At 51.8% G+C, this 24,163-nt stretch overlaps 1 protein-coding gene across 2 annotated transcripts in view; it reads left to right on the plus strand.

The window, feature by feature from the left end:
• SH3RF3 (SH3 domain containing ring finger 3) overlaps positions 1 to 24,163 on the plus strand; it is a 388,055-nt gene that overhangs the window by 287,758 nt on the left and 76,134 nt on the right. For both annotated transcript variants that reach the window (XM_044263806.1, XM_044263807.1), the window contains exons 5-7: positions 7,564 to 7,643; positions 17,461 to 17,631; positions 19,950 to 20,197. In XM_044263806.1, coding sequence (XP_044119741.1) covers positions 7,564 to 7,643; positions 17,461 to 17,631; positions 19,950 to 20,197 — 499 coding nt within the window. The remainder of the gene's footprint in view (positions 1 to 7,563; positions 7,644 to 17,460; positions 17,632 to 19,949; positions 20,198 to 24,163) is intronic.

Raw genomic sequence — 24,163 nt, forward strand, 5'->3', positions numbered from 1 at the left:
TGAGCCCAAGGGAAGGGCATGGCAGGTCAGAGGAGGAAGGGTGACATTGCTTCTAGAAGGGAACAAGACGAAAGGAGGAAAGAACAGGCACCAAGGCTCACTGAGGTCAGCTTCCTCCAGGGTCTTCCATGTCCCCTCCAGGCTCTGATACAAAGGCACATGGTTTCTTGGCAGGAGGGTCATGGGATGGTCAGAACCTTCCCACCTCCTCCCTGATCTCCTAGCTGTTTCACCCACCGCCCCATCCAGCCCCAGACACTTCCCAGAGTACACCTCACCCCAGGCATCGTCTAGACCCAGTGAGGGGCAGGAGACTCCTGTGGTCTCCCCTGACCAGCCTTCCTCCTGTACCCTGAGCTTGCAAAGCCAGGCTGGCATAGCCACCAGCTCTCTTAATGGCACCACAGCCTGTGAGCTTCACTAACACAGGTCTGTTTGTCCCTTTTGCACCCTTGGTGCCTGGCACAGAGCCTCTATGCAGGGACTTGCAGAGGCATGGATGGATGGACAGACACACTGAATTAGAGTTGAACAGAAGAGTTTCTCAAAGCCTGTCCCTCTTGTAGCCTCTCCCTATATAGGAGGCACCTTCTGTTTGAAGGCAGAACAGACAGGTCATTAGGATATGACTAATGTTCACTTTGTGCAAAGCCAGATAAAGATGTCTTGGGTCTTAAAGACACACAGAGAAAGGAGCTATGTCTACAGGAGTTTCTAGCATTTTCCTAGCTCAAGACCATCAAGCAAGCTGATTTTCATTTGCTAAACTGGAGCCATGTTGTGGATACTATTCTCCCATATCCTGCCCACCTTTTTTTTTTTTTTTTTTTTTTTTTTTTTGGTCTTTTCCCTTAAGAAGGTTCTGGGGATGCCTTATGAATATTTTTGCACAGCTGTGGCTTTTTGATCCCTAATATTGGCCCAGTAAGATGAGGGCAGAAGCTGGAGTTTCCTCCTACCCCACCTAGAGCAGGGGTCGGCAAACTCTTTTCCAGGAAAGGGCCAGATAATAAGTATTTGGACTTGTGGGCGATATGGTCTCTGCCACAGCTACTTCTGTCCTTGGGAGCAAGCAGCAAATGGATGGGTGTAGTTGGGTGCCATTAAACCTTCATTCACAAAAGCAGGGGGCAGCCGTATTAGAGCTGCGGGTGAGTCCATTGACCCCTAAACAGATCATGGAGACGAAGTGAGGGGCCTGAACCCCAGGCCTGGAGTCAGCAGCTTGGATGCTAGAGACAGATGCTGGTGAGTGAATCAGAGCTCCTGCAGAGAGAACAGCAGGGGGCTGCATTTGAGGTGAAGGGAGGCCTCCTGGAGGCCTCCATCCTGGGCAGCCAGACACCTTTCCCCAGTGCCTGCAAAAGAGCATTAGAGGTTATGTGGGTACAAAGCATGGCCTGCTCTCTCTCCTGGGACCAACCATCTTGTTCAGGCTCCTTAGCCTCTGACCCCAAGCTGCCAGCATGAGCTCATCCAGCCCAGCCACAGCCCCCCTTACCCCTGCCGCCTGGCCCTGCTGGGTCTCCCCAGCCCGCGTCCCCTGGGCCAGAGCTGGGGAGGCACCCCTAGGCCCTCTGGCCCTGCAAGCTGTTTGCAGCTCTTTTTGGAGCCAAGCAGGAGAAGCAGGCCATAAATGTTTCATTCTAAAGTTTTCTTTCGGAAACATGTTCCTAAGAGTCTGATTTACACTCCATGTTCCCAAGTGGTAACGTGTGATGAATAAAACATGCTCATTTCATGGCTCCTTGGGGTGATGACAGTGTTTTCTGGACTCATATTAAAAATTAAAACGTGGAGATGTTTTTCTCAGGGTCTTATTCTGTGCCAGCGTGGCCAGGAAAGCGACGTGGAGCCCCCATATGGCCTGCCAACCGCAGACCCCCCTTTTCCCTCTTCTTCATCCCGACAGGAAAATAAAATGGCCCGCTTTCCAGAACGGCTCAGGGGCCCCATTAAAATGTAGCTCTGGGCCTCGAGTGTCTGGTAACAACCTGACAATTTAGAATCGGGGATCCACAGCCACAGCATAGCAGCCAGAACCTGACACTGGGCTTCCAAGTGGCAGAGGCCAGAAACCACAGGAAGCTGTGCGGGGCATAGGGCACCATGAGAAGCAACAGTCCAGGTTTTACTGACTCTCTGCTGCAGGGGTGTGTGAGCTCCTCACCCGTGCAGTCCCGGTGGGTCTGTCTTTTATCAGCGGCAAAAGGAGTCCGGGAAGGGGGGAAGTGTGCCTTGTTTATGGGACTACATATTCTTCCTGGCCCCGGCCTCCCAACAGGGATGTGTCCTCATGGGCCACTGGGTGTGTGTGGCTCCAGGGAACAACAGCACTGGGTCCCTTGGCATGCTGTCCTGCTCTTTGCTCACACCGTGGTCAGTTCTATCTGATGGGGCATCATGTCTGACCTGTGCCCCAGCCGGTTGACCCTATATACACGGGGCTCCTGTCCAAAGGTCATGGACTATGGTTTTTTAACATTAGGCCCAAAGGGCTTGCTGGACTACCAGGTCCCTGGTGGTGTTGGCTGGCATCCCCAGACTGGGGTACACTCACCTGCTTGGGCTGAACACCAGCTCATGTCCCTTCTAGAGTCACCCAAGAAGAATATGACGTCAACCTGTTTTATCAGAGCCGTAGACCTTCCTTGAGACAGAGCAGTGGCGCGGTTCCATGGAGCGCAAGGCTGGGCTGGGCTTTGAAGTCACAGCAGAGATGTCCACCTGCTGACCTCTGAGATGGGGAGAATGTCTTTTCGAGGGCTGTTCTCCCAATTATTTTTATCTGAAAGCAGCTGTAGTGGCTTCTCCTTCCTTATTTTTATCCCTGCCTGATTTCTCTCACCCCTGCCAAGGCTTCACTAATCCTTAGGGCCAGAATCATTTAAATTAAGCCATTAAAAATCAAAGCAATATCAGCAATGCGGCTCTTGGCTAGGAGGAACCAGGCCTCAGTCCCGAGGCTCAGAAAGCCCAGTCCGGCATGGTCAGAGCTGGAGGGCAAGAGGCACAGGACCCCCTGGTGTTGCATTAAATCAGTCTCAAACTCAACTTCATTTGTGCCCTGTGCTCAAGGAGCAACTTATTATAGGTGTAGGAGTGCCTCCACTGAACACTGTGCCTCCCAGTCCCCGGGAGGATGCTGATGATGAGGAACCTGGTGGGATGCACTGTGCTCATGAAGTTTTAATCAAAATCACTTAAAGGAGAGCCCATTCTTGCTGTGATACCTGCCAGCAGGTAGCAGTGGCCTGGCTGCCTCTTGGGGCTCCTCAAATGGCTCCAAGGTCTCATCAGTTACGTTCTGCTCCGCTGGGCATGTGGTCCTCAGTCATCCACAGCTCAGCAGTCAGTGGGGGTCACCCCACCCACCTGTTGGCCCCAGCAACATTTCTCATCAGCTCCTACCAATAGTAACAAAAAGGAAGATCTGATTCAGAGTAGAATGGATGGAAACCCCATCTTGATCAGAAAGTCACACTATTCAGTTTTTAGGACCCTGAGAACCAAGCCCCAACGGGCATGGTCACTACTTGGTGGACACCGTGTACCCTTGGGCTCTGCATTGCATTACACAGAGGAGGGAGACAGGAACACACACTCTGCTGCACATCAGTCCTCAATACTTTCCGTCTTGACCTTTGAGAAAAAATGTTTTCACAAGTGTGATCTCTCTCGGTTGCTCCATTGCAGCTCCAAGTACTGGTTTGCTGTGCGATCCCACATATTTGCTTTATAGCATTAGACATACCGAGTTTCAACTAGAGACCAGGTTTCCAGCAAACCTGTCAGAAGGCCCCTCCCCTCTGGCCTTATTGAGGTGCTGACCCATGTCTCAGGTGGCTCCATGTACCTGGGAAGCCCCCTAGTCCTCCCTGAGCCTCCTGAGCCTCTGCCGCATGGAGTGTCCTATATTTGGTCCCCAGGAGTTGGCAGACGCCAACAAAGATAGGGTCTGGAGCCTGAATACCACAAGCACAGTCCCAGACAGCCTCCCCACTGCCTGGCAGATGGAAATCAATCTTCTCTTCTTCTCTGTCTTTCCTGGCTGCATGCATTGTTGCTTCCTGCTGGATTCAGGCCTGAGCTGGTCAAGGATCCTAGGGAGTAGAGCCCCCGGGCTGACTGCCTTCCAGGTACAGCACCACTCAGAGCAATCCCCACACTGGGTCAGCAGTACTTTGCATGTGAGAGGCTGGTTTGGACTGGTTGGCTGTTTCAGGAGAGTTTATTTGGACAGGAGAAGCATTGGTGAAAGCAGGGCCTTGGTTTTGGGCTCCACCTAAACCAGTGACCAGGTGCCTCAGTGGCTCAGCTGATTGCCTTTTGCCTGCATACTGCTGCCATCAGTCACCCATGGTCATTCTGAAGGGTCACCCCCAGGGTCCTCTCTTGTCCACTCCCGGCTTCACCAGATGGCATGCATATAATCCAGGGAATCATGGAATCACCGTAAACCAGTGTGATCTTAAAACAGACCTCAAATGATTAAGCCCTGTTAACTCTTTTTATATTACTTAGAAAATGTATCAGAAAACCATAGTCACTTATTGATACTAAAATGATGGAAAACTTTTTTAAAATGAGAGGAAGCGCCTGGTTGGCTCAGTTGGTTAAGGGTCCAACTCTTGGTTTCGGCTGCAGAGGATATGAATCCTACCAGACCCAGGTCATGTGTGTGTCCTGGGAAGCCAGGGGCAGGGAGCATGAGTCATCCCACAGCTACCACCGCCAGCCCGCTAAGCATGCTGGGTGTGCCTACATCCCCATGTTGAAGGGATCCTCCCACCCTCCAGTTTCCTTGTCCTGTGGGCAGCAGTCAGCATGGCTGATGACGGCTTCCCCTTGGAAAGAAACACTTGCTTCCCTGGGCCTGGAGACGCCAGCAAGGTTTTCCTTCTGTCCCTGAGGCCAATTGCTCTGCCACATTGTGGGGCCCCTGTAAGACATGGGTCTGGTCTCACCTCAGCCTTTCTCTCATCGCCTCTCTTTGCCTTCAAGGTAAAGACCAGAACCCTCATGTTGGCCCAGGGATCCATGAACAGACTGGCTCCACCATCTTTAGGTGCTTCCCGCTTGTCCCTCCTCCAGGCTTTCCTCTTCCCAGTTTTTCAAGCAGGCCAAGCTTGCCTCTCCCAGCCTTTGCCTGGCAGGCCTCTGCTCCTCCCTCACCTGCCCGACCCTCGCCACCACACCTCACAGGCCTGCGTGCCGCTCACAGAGGCCCTCTCTGGCCCCAGCGCCCAGGTGATGTCCCTGTGGTATATTCCTGTGGCCGTGCCTCTATCATGACACGTGCAAAGCTTGTCCCCGGGTATGAGCACCATACTGGGGCCAGAGGCTGTGTTTGTGCCCTGAGCCGGTCCTGACAGGTGGTCAGCTGAGGTTAGTGAGCACTGAGAACAGGCTCCGTCCAGCCACAGCAACCCTACACCTTGGCTGCCCATCACACACAGTTCTGCCTGCATGGAGGGGCGAGAGGGGCATTTCCCATGAACTCACCACCCCTGCGCCACGCCCCCTCTAGGGAGTGAACGAAGGGCCCTGACCTTTCTCCCAGGGCCATACAAGGAGAGCTGTGGGTCCTCTACACCCAGGGGGACCTGGAGCTGGGGGACCACACCTGTGGAGGGCCTCTGGTCCCTGCTGGAAGCTCTGTGGAGTCTGGCCAGCTGTGGGGAGCTCCCCCGGCAGCTCTCCTGAGAGGAAGTGGTCCTGAGCCTTTGGTGGTGTCTGTCTCCTCCGGCTGGTGTGCCGAACAAGCAAGAAGTCTCTCTCTGTTCAGCCTAGCTCCCACGCAGCTCTCTGGAAACATGGTGTCTGTGCGTCAGCCATAGGGACACAATCCATGAAGGGGCTGCCTTTGAAAATCAAAGTGATCTCTCACAGGAGGAGGGACTCCTGTGAGACTTGGAGTTGCCTGGGAGATGTGAGGGAAGTTACACTCATGCATGCACATTCTCATTCTGCCAGCACCCCGTTGTCCAAACAAGAAGAAGAGGTAGACTTTCTGGCTTCTCAGAGGTGTGGGTATGCTGTGGTCTGTGCACCTTTCCTGGTCTGCTGAGGAGGGAAGCTAACTGTCTGGCAAGGCTGCCGTTAGCACACAGAGCTCATCAGCTGAGCAAGGTCAGAACTGGTCAGCGAGTTCATGAGAAATGCGGCCCTCAGCCCTCCACGCAAGCAAGAAAGGGTCCCTTGCATTGTACAGTGGTCCTGCTGGCCCGGAGCACCTGCCGGGGCCTCTCTCATTCCATCTTGGTGATTTCTGCTTCTAGTGACCTTCACCCACCTGAGGACTACACCTGCTGTCATGTCCATCTCTGCCAGTCAGAGCAATGGGCAGGCCCCCCGCAGCCCACTCCCCCACCTGCCTCTTCTGAGGCATGGGCTGCTCCTGAGGCTTATTCTAGGTCTGCCTGGCTCCCCGTTCCTCTGGATGCAGTTCCCTCTAGAATCCTTGTCCCTTGTTGGGGGGCCTAAAAGGGACCCTCTAGGAAGGGAGGAGACCCCTGGCTCCCTCAGCTTTGAGGATCATGGATGCCACCTGCCTCCTGACACCCCCAGACACCCCCATCTGTACCAGTTTCCTGGGGCTTCTCTAACTGTACCACAAACCAGGGGTGCTCAAAGCACCAGGAAGTGATTCTCTATCAGTTCTTGGGTCAGAAGTCTGAAATCGAGGTGTTGGCAGGATTGGTCGCTTCTGGTGACTGTAGGAGAATCTCTCCCATCTTCCAGTTGCTTGGATCCCTGGCCTCACTGCCATATCAGCCTCCATCTTCGCATGGCCTTTCTTCCCCTCTGGGTGTCTCTGTTCTCCTGTCTCTTAAGAAGGATACTTGGCACCTGAATTAGGGCCCACCGTAATCAAGGGTAGTCTCATCTCAGGATCCCTACCTTTCGCTATCCTCAGAGACTCTATTCCAAACAAGGTCCCCTTCACAGGTATCGGGGACTACGACTTGGGCATCTCTTGGGGGGACATAGTTCCACTCACTGTGGCATCTAATACCTTTCCCCAGGAAGAGGGGTGCTGCTTGGGGAGGGCTGAGGCAGGACAGGCAAGGCAGGTGGTGAGGGGTTGGGGATAGCATTGCCCCTTGCAGCTGGGTCTCCAGGATTCTCTGTGCAAAAATCCCCTCAGCGAGATCATCATGCTTTGTTTGGGTCTTCTTTGGCAAATGCAGGAGCAATTAATTTAAGTTCTAAGAATAAAAACAGGTGTCCCCACATGACACACGGTGCGGTGCTGCCCAATCCAGACCCCAACCCAAAGAGTGACTCTCTGAGCCATTCCTGGGGGGCACTTGGAAGCTGGTTCAGGACTGGTGTCCGCAACTACCAAGCTCCTTCACTGGGCTGGGGAAAAAAAAAAAAAAAAAGTATGTTATTAACAAAAAACCCAGACATGTGGGACCTGAGAGTTCTGAAGGCTGGAAGTTGAGGCCAGTGAGGGGAGAATAGGTGCCTCTGGGCTTCAGCCTGACTTTGCCTTTCTCTTCCCTGGGGCAGGAGCCTCCTGTCAACTCACTCCTGTCCTCTCTTGTCTGTTTCCAGGACTCCTCTTCCTCTCCCGGACCCGCCCCAGCGGCTGAACAGCAAGGCACCGCACCCAAAGTCCAGCTGCCCCTCAACGTGTGAGCTGCCCTTTCTGCTTTCGGGGTCCTGTGCCTTTGGCTCCTCTCTCCCACCTCTGCTAGCATGTACACGGATGGTTTCTGGAGGATTTCAGATTTGTTATCAACCGGTCCGTTCATCAACTAGTCAGTTAGTCAACTAGTCAGTTTAGTTGCATCCTGCAATACCGCTGACAAGAGAGTGTGGAAAACAAAAGTCTAGTAGGTTCTTTCAATGTCACTGTCCCCGGGACATTTATAAGAAGGGGGATATTCAGATTTTGAGGGGCGCAGGCACTGGCCAGCACGCTCACCAGCCATAGCACGGGGAAGTTCTCGGGGGGCTGGGAGGATGGGGTGTGGGGGCAGAGGGGGCCCGAGAGGCAGGCAGTCTTGTCAGCTCGGGGCAGTGGCTAGTTACCCAGTGCTCAGACATAGCTCCGTGTTTCACAGCCACGACTGCCCCACGGTTCTGGCAACTTATATCATCGCAGCTGCATGTCATCCCCAAATAGAACCAGATGAATCAGTGCCAGGAAGCGAGACGCTTATCTTGTTTAGAAAATTTGCTCTTGTTAAATCACAGCTCTTAAGAGCTACGTGCCGTTTAAAAATTCTTCATTTAAATAGTGTGCTGAGAAATTAGACTTCCTTCTACTCTTTTATTTGGCAATGAGCTCAGTTACTTGAATGAATGTTTTGAGGTGGAGAATATGACTCTGGCAAACAATATGGCAAAGTAGATCATCCCACAGCCCCAGTGCAGGTCAAAAGGACACTTAGAACCTGCCCTTTTGCAGAACAGAAGGTATTCCAAGCGAAAAACACAAACAAACCCAAAAAATGCCATTTGAAAAAGCAAATTGCAAAGCTTCAGAAGGTTTCCTAGAAGCTCTGGCAGATAGGAAATCCCTGAGCATCTCCCTTTATCTGCCCATGCTGTGACTCCGTTATTCCCACAACCAACGAAACAAAAGGAAATCAAGACTTACCTATTTTTTACCTAGTTTCCTGAAGGGAATATAAATTAGTAAGCTACGTTTAGGTGTCTCTAGGTTGAAATTCAACTTTTCGCCATCATTGGACAGAAGGTGCTGTCTTCTGACCTGGTGTCCTAATAAGCACCAGTGGCTTCCACTCATACCTGGGGGGGTGGGGCAAGGAGGAACAGGGAAGGACTTTGCTCTTCTTGAAAAACTGGATGCAGGACCCCATCCCTGAGGAAGTAGACCAGCATCCCCAGGAGACTGTGAGGCACTAATGTGGTTGCCCAAATGAGGGGCAGGACACAGGAAGCTCTTCAAGGGCAAGGCTCAGGTGTTTCATTTTGCACCCCCCCACACACAAGAATGCCTGGCACACAGGCTCTTTCAGTAACTTTTTCCTTGTTCTGATGGCCAATGCCTTCCCATCCAGGGTGCAGAGGGCTTCTGGTACCAGCCCAAAGCCTCTGGTTCTTACACATCAGATCAGCCACCAAGAAGGCTGCTCTGTCTTTGAGACCCAAAGGTTATGAACACAGTCCAAGAGTACTGTGAGTGTATACTGGAGGCCTCAGCCACGCCCAGCCCTTCTGTGTTGTGGAGTCTTTTTAATTTGGTATAAGTATGGAGTGACCTCTTTCTCTTGTCCCTGCTCTGCCCTGGAAGGTGAGGAGGCCACTGTAGTTCCCAGCCCCCTGCCCCCTTCCCCATCCGCCTCCCCTCAGAGCACGGAGTTCCTGTTTGGGTGGAGATTTTCATCTGAGTAACAAAAGGGAAACTGATGAGTCAGATAACGTTGTTGAAAAGATGGCAAGTATGTCTGAGCAACAGATGAATCATGACCGGTGTGACCCGGATTGTCTGTTAAGAGTTAAACGTGAGCTCACTGTGGCTATGGAACTAGCTCCGGGGCAGGGGCACCCCATACAGCATTCCATAGGATCCATTTTGAGAGTGTGACCTTTGAAATCACATGTTTTAATTTGATTCCCGGGGAGGAGAAGATGATGCTGACCTCAGCCCAGCAAGTAGGGCACCAGCCTGCCCATCCTCCTTAGCTCCAACAAGTCAGCCGTCCCACGGGTATGGTGACTGGTCTCTGGGGGGACCATGGTTGCTCTTTATCAGACTGTTATTCCAAAAGCGAACACAAGTCATGTGCAAAAGTTTGAGACTGCATGTGAGAAGAGCTGCCTTCGAAAAAACAGCTGCAGCAACAAGTGTGCCCCTGGGAGGGAGCTGGGGAGGGAGAGAGCTGGGGAGTGTGCACATGGGAACAACCCCGGGGCCTCGGGGAGCACCCCACAGTGTGGGCTGAGGTCAGTCAGTGCTGCAGTCCCTCCCAGAGGCCCTCATTCTGTAATCCTCATAGCACGTGGGTTTGACCACCACAGGTCAGGTCCTATGCTCGGGTTACGAGCCCGCGTGATTAAAAAACCGGACCCCTAAGTTCTGCCTTAGGTAGCAGGAAGGTCTCCTAGCATAGAAAGGTGTCTGCTGGCACAGCCTTTCAGGGACCCAGTGGCCCTGAAACACAGAAAAGGGGTCTCAGTTTGCCCGTGCAGCACATGGAGGTGGCTGCTGGTCTTCAGATCTGTGGGGTCTGTGCCCTTCCTGTTAACTTCTCTAGTGTTGGGAAGCCACCCAAAGTCCACCCCGGCTATTGGGCTTGCTGTGTTTCATCTGCATGAGCCACCGTGCCTCCCAGGGACTGAAACAAGTGTCAGGTCAGGGAAGGCCCATCTGGAAGTGCTGCAGCGTTGCGGTACGCTTGTGAGTAGGCCCACTCAGACTGGGGCTTAAAATTCTCCCCTCCACTTGAATGCAGGCATCTCAGAGCCAGACAGGGAAGTGAGGACGAAAGGGGCAGGCAGAGGGGAGGGGACTGAGCCAGCCCCAGGGTCTCACCAGTTTGGCCCAGTCTCTTGGAGGCTGTGCTGAGGACTCTCCTGCTGGAGGGGCAGATGCACAGGTGTCAGGTGAGCCAACACAAGCCGGACGCTGCTCCCTGTTTGTCCCAGTGCCTGTGGGTCTGCATGCCTGTGAGCCAAGGGCAGGCAGAGCTGTGGGCTCTGAGAGCCTCCTCGCTCAGAGACCTGAGCGTAGCTCACCATCTGGGAAGGAAACTTCCACAGACAGAGGGGTACAGTTTTTCCCTGGGGAAATCCAAGAGTCTCCTGAAGTATGTGACTGCTTGCAAGCTGCCTGTGAGGTCTGGGAGTCACTTCATGGGAGCCAGAGAAAGGCCAGGATGGTGGGGTGAAGGGAGTGGGGCTGCCTGTTGACTGGAAGTCCTGGGTGAAAGGCTGGCCACTCCATGGCTTTGCGACATTTCCCCAAATGCTCCCTGTTCCCCCCCGGAGCATGTGCACCTTCAGTCAGCCTTTTCGTCTGCAAGCTGGCATCAGCTCACTCCTCCCCAGCTCAGCTGCCACCTCCTACAGGGGGACTTCAGTGGCTTTCTTCCCTGACCCCACTGCATCCCCTGCAGACCCTGACATGCACCTGTGCTGTCTCCACCTTCCCCAGAGTGGGTGCTCCTGGGGCAGGCTCCTCTACCACCTGGCCTCACATGGCCGTCATTCTGTAGACATCCATCAAATGGTACAGTCAACTTGCTAAACTGAGCTGCTGTGACCCTGGTAACCAGAAGGGCAGTAGCAGAACGCTTCACAGGAGTAACTGAAAAGAATCTTTTACTTATTCTAGAAGAAACATGAGCAAGCCATATAGAGGAGAAAGGATGTGAAATTAATGAAGGCACTAAAATACTTCAATTCACTCCCTGATTAGAGCTGAAGAAAACTATGGATAATTAACACAAGCGAACATCTTGCTATAGAAATGAGCAAGCGATGCGGGTGAGTGACAGTGTCCTTGGAGATGTCCAGGAAGCCGCTGGTAAAAGCAGACAGTATGTGATGCCAGGCTGAGGGGCCACCGCCGATGGATGCTTCCATGTGCATGCCCTCCATCCAAGAGCACCCCGGGGGAGGAGGTGGGGGGGGCCTGACGCCCACCCTCAGGCTCACACCTTTAGGCTGGAGGAGGAGTATAACCTCCTTATAAGCCCCATATAACCCACAGGATGGTGGGAAAGAAGGCTCTCTGAACCACATTCTTCTACGATTGTCTTCAATAAGGTATTTTTAGTATCAACCTTTGTGTGTGAAGTGACTTCTGGGCCTGCGGGAGCCATCCCTGTCTGACCCACACATGTTTTTGAGATGACCCTGAGCCGTCGTGGAAGTCTGTGTGGAGCTGAAGAGGTCTTCTGAAGCAATAAAAAGTGAGCGTGGGCCCTGGGAACCATAAGGATGAGGACCGTATGGGGACTGCCTCTTCCGTGCCAGGCCTGCATGGCCCCTGCAGGCTCCAGGAGGACCGGCCTGCCACTCTGAGCACTGGGGTGTGAGCATCCAGCCGGCTCAGAGACCTTCAGCAAGGCTGTTATGGCTGTGTGCTGCAGAGGGGACACGGGTGCAGAGGGAGTGAGGAAGTGGCACTGCTGTGGCTGTTGGTGCGCAGAGCAGGGACCAGGAGGGCGGGAGGTGTCTGGCTCGCCGTGGGCAGGGCCATCCTTAAAGAAAACTGATCCCCCCACCCTTCCCAGCGCCCCTCCCCAGCATGAGCCCCAGGCCAGAGACGATCTACAGACACCTTGTGCAGAAGTGAGGACCTGCACAGCCATCTGCTTCTGCTTTTCTCTCTGAGGCACCCAAAGGAAAAAGAAGTGGGAGGGGCAGAGATTTTTCAAGGTGAAGTCAGACTTATTTACATTCCAGTTCCCCCAGCAACGCACACCTAGAGGCCAGACTTGACGTTTTGAGACCAGAGGAGAGAGCTCACTCGTCCGCAGAACAAACTGGAAATAAAGATGGAAAGAGCACATGCATCAGTGTCCTGAGGCAGACCAGAGCAGTGCCTCCCGGTGCCGTGGCCGCAGGAGCTCCCTGGCTCCAGAACCCAGCCTGGCCCGGCCTGACCTCGGCAGGGCCGGCCAGCCTCCCCTATGGCCTCTCGTGGTGCTCTGCCCCATCCGCAGGCCGTAGAGCCCCGCCTGCTTTCCAGTCGCTGCAGAAACACAGATCCTTACCGTTCTGAGCCTTCGTTTTCTCAGCTGTGACGTGAGGGTTACCCTGGCCACAAGTTCACATGAGGCTTAGGCAAGATCCTGTGAGATGTTGACACCTGCGCTCCTGCCCTCGTCCAGCCGGGCTGGTGGCCCATGGCATGACTGTTCTTAGGACTCCCAGACAGACCCCTGTTTTTGAGGTACAGCTGAGAGTTAAAGACGTGTTTTGAAGAAAAGTAGTGTGTCGTCCCTTGGAGGTGATGGCATTCCTGGAAATGACACCCCCAAAGAGGACTGTCCACTGAACGTTGAGTGAGTAGAAGACCAGAAACTGTGAAGGAAACACCAGCTTCCGCAGCTAAGAATCCAGATCTCCCATGTGAAGAGACTCAAGGCAGCACGAGATCCAAGCCTGTCTGTTTGCAAATTGATGGCCATGATGCTGTCTGTCAGCAGGTCCCATGCCAGAGCGTGTGACCGGCGGGCTGTGGGGCTGCTGCCGGTACCCCTGCTCCAGGGCTCCGTAGGCCCACACGCTTAGCCCAGTCGGACAGACAGGGCAGCGGTGTCCCGCCACATTCACCACCAAGTTTGGTCTTTTTCCTGTTTTTGTCATCAGGAACTATTCTGTGTTCCTTTGAAATAACAATGGACGTTTGATAGAAGACTTTTCTGACTTAAAAGACTTCATCAGGGTGGCTTGAGGCCCATGATGTAAAGAATCTTTTTTTTTTTCCATTGTTGTTTTGATGGGGAAGGATGGAAACTCCCTTTTTGTGCTGAGAGTTGAATGCAAAGTCTTTGTTCTACTGAATGTCATGGAGATCCTCAAATGTTCAGGGAATGAGAATTGCCTCCTTCCCAAAAGACAGTTAACTTTCAATTATTTGGTGGCTGCTCCCCCAGGATCTCAAACATGATTGTCAGTTCCGATGGCTCCTGGGGTGTTTATTACACTTGTTAACACTTGCTTGGTTTTTAAGATCTGCAGTGTGCTTCCCCCACTGTGGAAGTTGGGTGCTAATGCACGTCACTCACCGAGAATGCTGTGGGCCAGTGCAGTGCCTTGGGCTGCTGAGCCAACGTGAGCCTTACATGCTTGCCTGGGGTCTGTCCGCTCACTGGGAGGGCTGTGCATGACTGGGCAGGTGTCCCCCATCCATAGCTTCAAACTCCATTGAGCGGGTGGATGGTGCAGGTGGCATGCAGAAGTCACCCTGGTCCCAGGGGCTGAAAGGATAGGTGGAGGGGCGAAGAGACAGTCCCTCATGAAAGCTCCATTCCCTAGGCCACCCACAGGCCCCTGTTCAGAGGGCTCCTTGATTCCCCAGGAGCTGGTCAAACCGGTTTGGAAACAATGTTTCTCAAACTCCTGTTTCTCCTCCCCTATTTGATTCTCCTCTCAAATCTCAGTTGTTTCCCTCCCTCCCCCAGCTCACTGCTTTCTCTGCCGGCTTCTGTCTGTCTGGGTTCTCTAGGGCAGCTCAGCTGCCTCCTAGACAGACTCAGGTCTCTCTGCTCTCTTGCCCTGTGGTTCACCCTCTGCTTCTCCTTTTCACACTTCTCCTCACTGCTGCAACACCAGTACACTGCAGCCCCGTCCTTTCTGCCTTTTCTTGTCTCCCCATGGTACCCATCCCCTCCTGGCACAGTCCCATCTCCATACCGGCCTCCCCAGTGAGGAAAGCTGGTACCTGTTTGCGCTTGTTTTTGTGTTCGAGGTCAGCTGGCAGACCTTGGGGCTGTACAGAACTGTTTCTAGGATGAGCCCACACACAGGCAGTGGCACACACAGGCACACTTCCCTTCAGCAGTCTTCGTCTTCATCTCAACACCAGAGCCCCTGTTTTATCCTTCTTTTATAAAACAAGAATTTATTGGGAGTCGACTAGATGCCAAACACATTCTAGATCCTGGGGATAGAGTAGTGATCGAGACAGATAAAAACCTCTACCCTCGTGGAGGGTACAGTGTAGTGGGGAGTAGAGGGCAGCAGGGGGACAGAGGAGAGCTCCAGATAGAGGGGAGCATTGGGGCAAGTTTAGCATATCGGGGGACACGTTGGTGTAGAGCTGCCCTGAGCCAGGATTTGCTGGTAACCCCAACTGGAGACGCATACTCATGGTCCCCATTCTCCAGGCTGGACTGGGCTTTCTCTGCCGGGGCTGTCACCGTCCTCTGGAGCTAGACTGGCTTCCCAGTGGCAGCTGGCTGCCTTGTACCAGGATCCTGGCTGAGGACAGGATGATCTGTCATGGGAGGACTCAACTGCTTAGGAGTCCTCATATACCCCACGACCGGGGAGATGAGAGCGGAAGAGTGGGGCCTTTAAACTCTCCAACATGATGCCCTCTTTGAGGAGGTCGGCCAGTCTTGAACCTCCGCACATGAAAGCAGCCTTTGGAAAAGGGGTCTTTGTTCAGGCAGAGCCCAGGCAGGCGGGAAGCTGTGGAGCACCACTTGAGGACACAGGTGCTGGCCTGCCAACCCTGTCCTTGGACACCCAGTGGGCCCAGAGGGAGGAGGAGGAGGTGTGTGGGACATCGTCTGTTCCTGGGCCTGGGGTCCGAGGAGGCAGCTGGCAGGGCACAGGCCAGTGGTGGGCCTTGTGTGGTATTACGGCTCTCCGGGGGCCTCCAGGCATGGCTGCAGTGGATGCTGGTGCCCATGCCTTGTTGACCAAGCCAGGGATGAGAGCCTGGCCCCCGTCACCCCTGCTGGGCGAAGGGAACAAAGGCAGCATGTTCCTCCTCCCTGCCTGACCAAGGAAATATGACTGTTTGCTGAGGTCTGTGCTGCGTGCACACACACCCCAAGGTGCCGTCACCCCCAGCTTGGCACTGTGCTCCTGGCTGTTGTGTATTCACAGAATCAAAGAGATTGTTCTCGCCCCATGAAGAGACAAAGGAGGCAAGCAAACAGGATTTATGTTTCAATTACATTTCCTTGAGAGCAGGCACAAAAGGCGTGCATTGCTGTTGTTCACAAGCCTCCCACGGCCCCAGCCATCGCCTCTCCTTTCCTCTTGTGTTCATCCTGCCCTTGCCTCCCGACATGAGGCCGCCCCCGAGAGGTTAAAGGGCAAGCTGGGGTCTGGGGCACAAACGCAATTGTCACATGACTTTCCTGTTTGTGGTCATCCTCTGTCACCATCAGAGAGCTCCTGCGAGTCATCAGATGTGAAAACAGATGACACCCTGGGTTCTCTTTGTTACCTGGGCATTGCTTCAAAAACCTGAATCTTTCTGTCCATGACAAGCAAGGGGGTCCCCTCCAGTGATGGCTTCCTTTATCCTTCCTGAAGCTCTGAATCCTTCCTGGCCATTGGTGTTTATCTTTTCAAACAGAGAGAGATATCAAGATGTAAGTCATCCTTTCATCCCTAAGGAAAGAGGGAGGAGTGGGGGTTGACCTATAAACAAAGGAAATTAACCAGGCAAGGCCTCCATTGAATGAAGCAAATGCACCTGCAGTGTTTAGGGTTGGGAGTTGGGGGCGGGGGGTGGTCAGCTTTTATGTTGTTTCACCTTATTTGACTTTATGCTAGGGAGAGAACATCTTTACAAGTTCTCATTCTTTGTAGCACGTTCCTTTGCCGGACTCTGAGACTTCAGGAGGCCTCCTTTCTTCTTGCTTGAACCCTAGTGAGTCATTCCCATTTCTGTATTCACCTCCTGAGAGGTGACCTCTCCCAGGTTCAGGAGAGTGCTCTGGGTGGCTTTACTGAGATCCCCAGATCTGAGACCCCATGGCCCTGGGAGGGGTGAATATGCCCACCAAGCCGTCCGTCCTGGGAGGAGACCTGAGAGATGACACTTCTTTAAAATTCATCTGCTGTTTCTCATTGGGCTGAAGTCTCACCAGCTTTTCCCCTGGATCTTGTGAGCAACATGGTTGCCTGATACCATTCTCTCCATCAATTTAAAACCATTTCCCCAAGATCCCAAAGTAAGTGCCCTGTGGGGTTGGATATTGAGGTATCATGAGGTATGTGACAAAAGAGGCATCCTCCAGGGTCATGCACTAACTTACAGGCACAGCTTCTAAACCTAGGCCAGGATTTACACCACTGAGTTTGTTCTTGGTTTGTCTTCAAATAGGCTTAAGAGAAAAGTAGAATTTAAATTATAAGTCATGGCATAAATATTGCAAGGAAGGATGCAACCAAGAATTCCCTAACTAGACTGCCTTTTCTTTAAAAAGGCTTTTGGGGTCTCTAGCTCAGACTGTCAATGAACCAGGCAGGTAAGCCAGGGTCTAGTTAGATAAAATGAGGAAAATCCAGCCCCAACCTTGGATGTTTCATTATTGGTTTTCCCTAGAGTTTTCTCTGGCTGGGGGCATCAGGCTTTAGAAGGTGGGATCCAAAGACCTGTGATCTAGTTCTGGCCCATCCTCCAGGACTTTGGATGAATCACACAGGCTCACTGAGCTGTTGGACGGGAGGGTGGCGCTGAGGGCCTGCCTGCCCTGGTCAGCCAACACAGGGCTCTAGGAGTAAGGCCGAGCTCTGTCTCCTCCCTGCTTGTACCTCTCAGGACCTGGTTCTTTAGATGGGCAATCACAGTGCTGGGTCCTCCCCCTTCCCTGTGCCACTGTAGTGATTTATCATGAAGAGTAGGTCAGGCACGGTGGGCACAAGCCCTGTAGGAATCAGCTCTTCCTTTTTGGGGGGACTCATCCAAAGATGAGCCTAGCTGTGACCTAGGTGATGACAGATGGCATATGCCCATTTCTGTGAGCCATCATTTATTCCTTGGCCCCATTCTTCTTCCCATAGGTACCTGGCGCTCTATGCTTACAAGCCCCAGAAGAACGACGAGCTGGAGCTGCGGAAGGGCGAGATGTACCGTGTCCTAGAGAAGTGTCAGGATGGCTGGTTCAAGGGGACATCCCTCAGGACTGGGCTTTCTGGGGTGTTCCCAGGAAACTACGTGACGCCCGTCTCCAGGTGAGGCTGGGGTCGCTGCCCAGGAGAGGAGGACGCACACCCACCACATTCCCCTGCAGCAGGTTACCACCTGGAGAGCACACTGTGGCCTGAGCAAGCCAAAAACCACACGGTCCAGAAGTCAGCAAGGGCTCCCCTGCCCACAGCATTTGGCCACATGAGCTCAGAGTTCCCCTTGGGTGAGGGCTCCACATGGCAAGCTTTTCCCCTTCTGAATTAGGTTTTGCTTGTCATTCCCTCAGCAGACACGGCTGTGAGGGGAGAAGATGGGAGGAGAATGAGCTGGAGTCGGGACAATGGCACTAAATGGCAATGGAAGTTCTCTCAAGAGAGTGAGCTCTCCAGTGTGTGTGTGTGCGCATGTCCCTGTCCTGTCCCATGTGAGTACAGCTGGTGTGTGTGTGTGAGAGAGAGAGAGAGAGTGAGAGAGAGAGATCTGTTATGCATAAAACAAACGTATGCATACACACAAAGGAAAAACATACTCTCAAAAGCTAACAAGTGTTATTGAGTGATGGCATTAGGAGTAATTAAAAATGTTCTTCTTCCTTGTGCCTTCCTATTTTTGCAAATTTCCTGTTGTATTATTTTTGTAAAACAGAAAATATAATTTTAAAACTTTGCTCAAGAAGTTCTCTGGAGTTGCCTGAGAATTTCCCACTAAGAGGAGGGGTCGACTGCTGATTTTATTCAGCCGTCTCCCTTGCGGAAACCATTCACGGGCAGAACTCTGGGTTACCTACAGCACAAGAACATCAGCTGAAGACATGGCCCCTAGGTTTCTGCTCACTCTGGGACAAGACTGACAGGAAGACAACTAAATAATGCCTAGACTTGCACTGATGACTCGACTGATTCATACTTTTCAAAGCACCCCGAGGAGTGGTGCTGGCCCTGTGATGGGCTTCCTTGTATGTCATCGGACCCTTGCTGGAAAGGCCCATAATTTGTGAGTCTGCTTTGTTCAAGCTTTACAATTTGTTTCCTAGGGTAAAAGTGAGTTTAATAGGTAACAGATATGATTTAAAAAAAAAAAATCAGTGTGCAATCATTTGAGCATACGACTCTTGGTTTTGGCTCAGGTCATGATCTCAGGGTCATGAGTTCGAACCCCGTGTCAGGCTCCATGCTCAGCGCATAGTCTGTTTGAGATTCTCTCTCCTTCTCCCTCTGCCCCTTCCACTCATTCCCTCTCTCTCAAATAAATAAATCTTTTAAAATAGTCATGGTTTTGGCTGGTCCACTGATAAGGTGCCTTGCTACAGGTGAATTTCAGGGTAGTTCTAGGCGCTGAGAAAGGAAGGCTCTGCCTGTGGTTCCTGGACAGCTGAGTCCTTTTCCAGGAGGTTCTTCTTCCCATGGCGGTTCTTCAGAAACCCTGATTTAGTGGGGCACAGCCAATCCCTGACTAAAGTTCTGGTCCAACGGTACCAAGCCACACAGGATACAGCTCCCTGACCTGGTGAAGCACCTGGCAGTACCTCTTCTCATGCTCCCATGGCTTCTGGTGTCTCATGACCAAGACTCTGAAAGCACAGAAGGGGACTTTACCCAGTTCTTGGACAAATGGGAGACATTTGATCCCTAAAACTGAACCCACAGAAACTTCCAAGTCCCCATATTCTGCTGTGTGGGGCATACTCACCACCAGTGCACAAATTTGCAGCAAGTTCATGGAGGTCAAAGGGCTACAACCTATTTTCAGAGTTATCGCGTTCCTCTTCCATTTCTTAAATGCTGGAAACTGGTTTCATCTGGAAACTTGGGGTGAAAGGGCATCTATTTCTGGTATGAACTACACGTTCCCTGACATCTGTCAGCAGGACGTGGTCTACGCCCTTTCCCAGAGGCTGGCAGAAATGAGAAGGCGGCCATGTCTGAAGGGGAATGGGTGCTTGCCACTGCTTCCCACCACGTGCCAGATACGTCCAAGCTTTGTGGGATGTGGCTGAGTCATCCACTCTTTCTGGATGTGTGTGGGGACAGACACAGCTATTTATTAGAATGAATCAGGGCAGTAGCTCTGGTACAAAATATTTGATTGGTATTGATTTTTAGGGTTCTTTGGCTGTTTATTACCTATTTACATTGAAAATTTGCCCCCAAGAAGGTTTCATAAAGGTAGCCCCGCAACCAGGCTTGAGCTCTGGGCATCCTTTACCTACAGGATTATCTCGGCATTGTTTTAGTATTTGTGCCCTGGGCTATGTGGCCTTCATCTCTCAAAGCCAGGAGGTAGGAGTGGACCTTTATTAATGGCTTGTTTTGTATGGTTTCCTCTGTGACCTCACCTGAATGATTCTGTTTTATTTCCTCAGGGCTCCTGTAGGAGGGGCTGGGCCACCCCGGAATAATGTCGTTGGAGGTTCTCCGCTGGCCAAAGGGATGGCCACAACCATCCACCCAGGTGGTGGAAGTCTGAGCAGCCCAGCCACTGCCACAAGGCCAGCCCTTCCCCTCACCACACCCCAGGCCCAGCACCAGACGGCCTCTCCCCCGATGGCCACTTGCCTGCGGCACACAGCCCAGCCCGCCACCAGCCAAGCCCGGGGCACTGTCCCCACAGGTATGTGCTGCCCCTGAGGTCTCACTCTGTAGGAAAATTTAACAAGGGGTTCTCATGAAAAACTTGTTGACCCAGGTTTCAAGCTGTCCATGATGGGCAAGTTATATTTGCCTATCATGATCATAAGCTTTTGCTAATCGCCAGGAAATACATTAACTTATGTTACCCTCTCTGGGCAACTGAAATGGATTAGAGAATTCTCAAATATTGATACACTTCTTTGTAGCAAGAGGACTGCATGGACCCCTAGGATTAACCCACTGACACCAGTATCTGGGCCTATTGCACAGGCCCTCCACATGCCGGGCACTGAGGGCCTCCCCAGCTAGGCAGCTGCTCACCAGATGGAGCCAGCATGCTCCTCCTCGGGAACGCTTTGAGGCTGGAAGCAATGATGGTCATTGACCCTTCATGTTTAGGCCAGCTTTATCAATAGCCAGGCTGACCTAGTTTAGGGGAAATCCAGTTGATCCGAGGACAGTGTGAGATGTAGAGAAATTATGGGGTAGATCTTACAGGCATAAAGAAGATCAGCATGTCTGGCTTGGTAGCTTAGCCCTGAGCTATTAGGAACTGCTGAAGTGTGGCTCAATGCGCCCCTTAGAACCCAAACCAGTCGCATTCCCAGATTGTGGAGCCAGCGACGATGTCGCTGATGCAGCGCAGGAACCCAGGACAGTGAGCTGTGATCTAAAATGATAGAATTCCAGCTTCAGCCCAAGCTTACTCTCTCAGAAATCATCTCTCTTCTCCTCAGAGTAAGGCTTAAAGGACAAAAAGTGCTGACTCTCTGGAGCAATAAAATACACAATTTTTTTTAGAAACTAGCCGGCCAGGAGATGGCCCATTAGAAGTGCTCCAGGAGGCACCTTCTCAAGTGTGAAAAGTCAAGATAATACTTAGCACAGCAGGGGCCATATTTTCTCCCAAGTGATGGCTGATGGGACTAGAGGGTGGGAGGATGATGTCCGCCTGCCCACCTGTTCTGGGGAAGTTGGCCTGCACGTTCCCATGCTGCTGCTGGTCCGCGCTTGCATGCGACAACAAGGACTTCTGAGACCATTCAGGTGTCCCGGAATGTGACATGATCATCCTGAGTGTTTTAGAGGACCACTTCCATCAGCACGCTCACTGACAAAACAGGACCCTGTTCCTGCTCTAAGCTCCCACACACTGGCAGAGAGGCAATGTTGCCAGGCAGGGAGGCTTTGAGTGCTGGTGGAGGAGAGTCCAGTGTGGGACATTGGTGATGGGGGAAGATTGGGAGAGCCTCCTCAGAGGAGGTTGATCCCAGACTAAACAGCAAAGTAACACTTGGGTCGGGGAACAAGGAAGGGCACCATTTGAAGCAGGAAGAAGGAAAGGAATAGCCAAACAAATGACAGAAAGCATGTCTTAAGCTCGCAGTGGTTCAGTGAAGACAGAGTGAACACAGGTCTGGCTGAAGGCATGAGCTTAAAACCTGTGTTTGGAGGCTGAACTGCCATTGGTTTTGCTTGCCTCAGTTTCTCCCTCTGTAAAATGGCACTTACCTCTGGGGCATTGTGTGAGGACTGTCTTCTGTGGCATATCGAGTGTGTATTCAGTACATGTAGCTATTTCTATTCTTCTGTTAGAGAAGAAGAATATCACTGCAGTACTCAGTGCACGAAAGTCCAAAAAGTAAAAATAAATTATTACTGAAGAATCTAGGGGGTTGAATTCTCTCATGAAAGCCATGGGAACCCATTGAGGGATTTTACACAAGAGGGACAGCACTTTATCAAATACCACCATGCACGGTAGGGAGGAAGAATTGGTAAGGGGCAGCCCAAAACTGGGAGCCATTAGAGTGGTATTGCTGTCCCCGTGTGACAGGTCAGAGGGGCCCAGACCCAAGGAATGGGGCTTCTGAATTGAGACGAATGACAGGATATTTAGGAGGCAGAATGGTTATGACCTGGAAATGGGCTGATGTTCAGGGAAACCAAGGAACCAAGTCCACTTGCCAGGTTTCTGTGTCAATGACTGGGAGAATGACAATGGCATCCCTGGCCTGGAAGATACCACCAGGGACTAGTTTATGATGTGACTTTGCAGAGTGCAAAGCGCTAGTCATGCTGTGGCCCCCATGCTGATTTGGATCCCTGTCCTTACGTGGGGCTGGTATCCCTTGTGTGAATCTCGCCTCGCCATGATAGAAGGTTGATCCTGCTGGTCCAGCTCACCTTGTAGTAAGTGCAGACATGTGACCCAAATGCTGGGAATAGACATGTGACCTAGATGCTGGGAATAGCCATACCTGCATGTGATGTGACTTCCATTCAGAAGGGGCCATTCATGAGGGCCATTGTAGATCCTTTTTGGGAGAGAAGGTAGTGGTGAAACAACTAGCTTTTCAGGGGGCAGCAGGGTGGACATCTGGTGGTGTCAGGTGCTGGTCATCAGTGGGTGTAGATAAAATTCTGGTGTGTAGGGCTTAGTCATCAGTGCATTCAGGGTAAACTTCTGGTGTCTAATACCCAGTCATCTGTGGGTGCAGGGTGGGCTTCTGGTGTCCAGTGCCCGGTCATCAGTATGTCCAGACTCATTCTGGATAGTGTCCATTTCCTGTGACGATGGGATCTGCACCAGGGAGGCCTCATGGGTGGGCTTGGCACTGATAGAGTGTTCAAGAATGACTGTACCATTCCAGAGACTCTGTAAGTGCCTAATAGTCTTTCATATATGTCTCTTTTGCTTGCATTAGCCAAGAATGAGTTATGTTTTTGCAACTCCGGCCCACAGAGAAGAACTAATTATCTTTATAGTACAAGAGTTCCACAACAATATTATCTGGTGCCAGCCATCTTGCCCCCAACAATGACCTCCCTAATGAGCCATGCTTGTAGCATGGCTGAAATTATTTTGATGGTATTTATTGGTAGCCTCTAGCTAGATATACAGCCACTGTAGTGGCCAAGTGATTAAGTGAGCCCACAGCAGGGCTTCCTGACTGGTTTTCCATGACTGAGTCAGAAGTACCCAAGATCCTGACCTCATTGCCTCGTTGACCCTTGGAGCAATCAGGCAGGACCTGGGGCAGATAAAGTCGATTCACCCCAGTGTGCCACACGCACGATATGTGTACCACAATTTGGAGAGGTTGGGCAACCCAGGTCTTCACTGGGAGTGAATATTCCAGCACAGTAGCCCTGGGTTATCTGCACAAAATGCCAGTATGATGGTCTTTCTAAGCCATGCCTTGATAGCAACTTTCCCAGTTCAAAGAAGAAAATGAGACCTGCCAGTTATTTCTCCCTCTATGGAATAGCAAGCAGAATTGAAAGAAATTGGCATGGCCAGGGGCAGTACAACGTTTCATCTCAGTCATTGATCACCATAGTAACCACCATGGTGTGACAAGCATTCTCTTCCATCAGTCTAATTTTACATATGGGAAGAGTGAGGCTCAGGATGTTTAAAACAGCTTTCCCAATGCATTCCAACCTCATGCTTATCCCCACACTCTTGCTGTCACAGTCAAGTTAAAGAATGGCTCCTACCATATCATATCAGTAAATTAAATGCCACTGAGTTCCCATAGCATTTTCCACTTCATTCTGCATACTGTTGACAGTACAAGTAATGGATTGTTCACTGCAGTAATTGCCCATTTCAGCAGACCCCAACCCAGGCAGTTGAGAGGCGTTTCATCAATGTTCTCATCTTGAGCCAAAGTCAGGCAGTTTGACAAAGGCTTAATTGCATTGGCCATAGCATCCAATATGATTTGTTCTGCTTGATTAATGTAACTCCTTTTTCCAAGGGCAGAGCTCTCCCTGTGAAGTGCCAGTGTCCACACATCCTCATATCGGTATTTAGCAGGGCCAAGAGACTTGCCCAGCCATTTATTCAACAGTAAAAAAAAAGAAAAAGAAAAAAGGAAAAAGAGTGAGCGAGCAAGCAAATCACTGAAAAAAGGTAGATACTCTGGTAGGCCCTGGA

Source organism: Neovison vison, chromosome 8, assembly GCF_020171115.1.
Source record: "Neovison vison isolate M4711 chromosome 8, ASM_NN_V1, whole genome shotgun sequence".
Taxonomy (NCBI): domain Eukaryota; kingdom Metazoa; phylum Chordata; class Mammalia; order Carnivora; family Mustelidae; genus Neogale; species Neogale vison.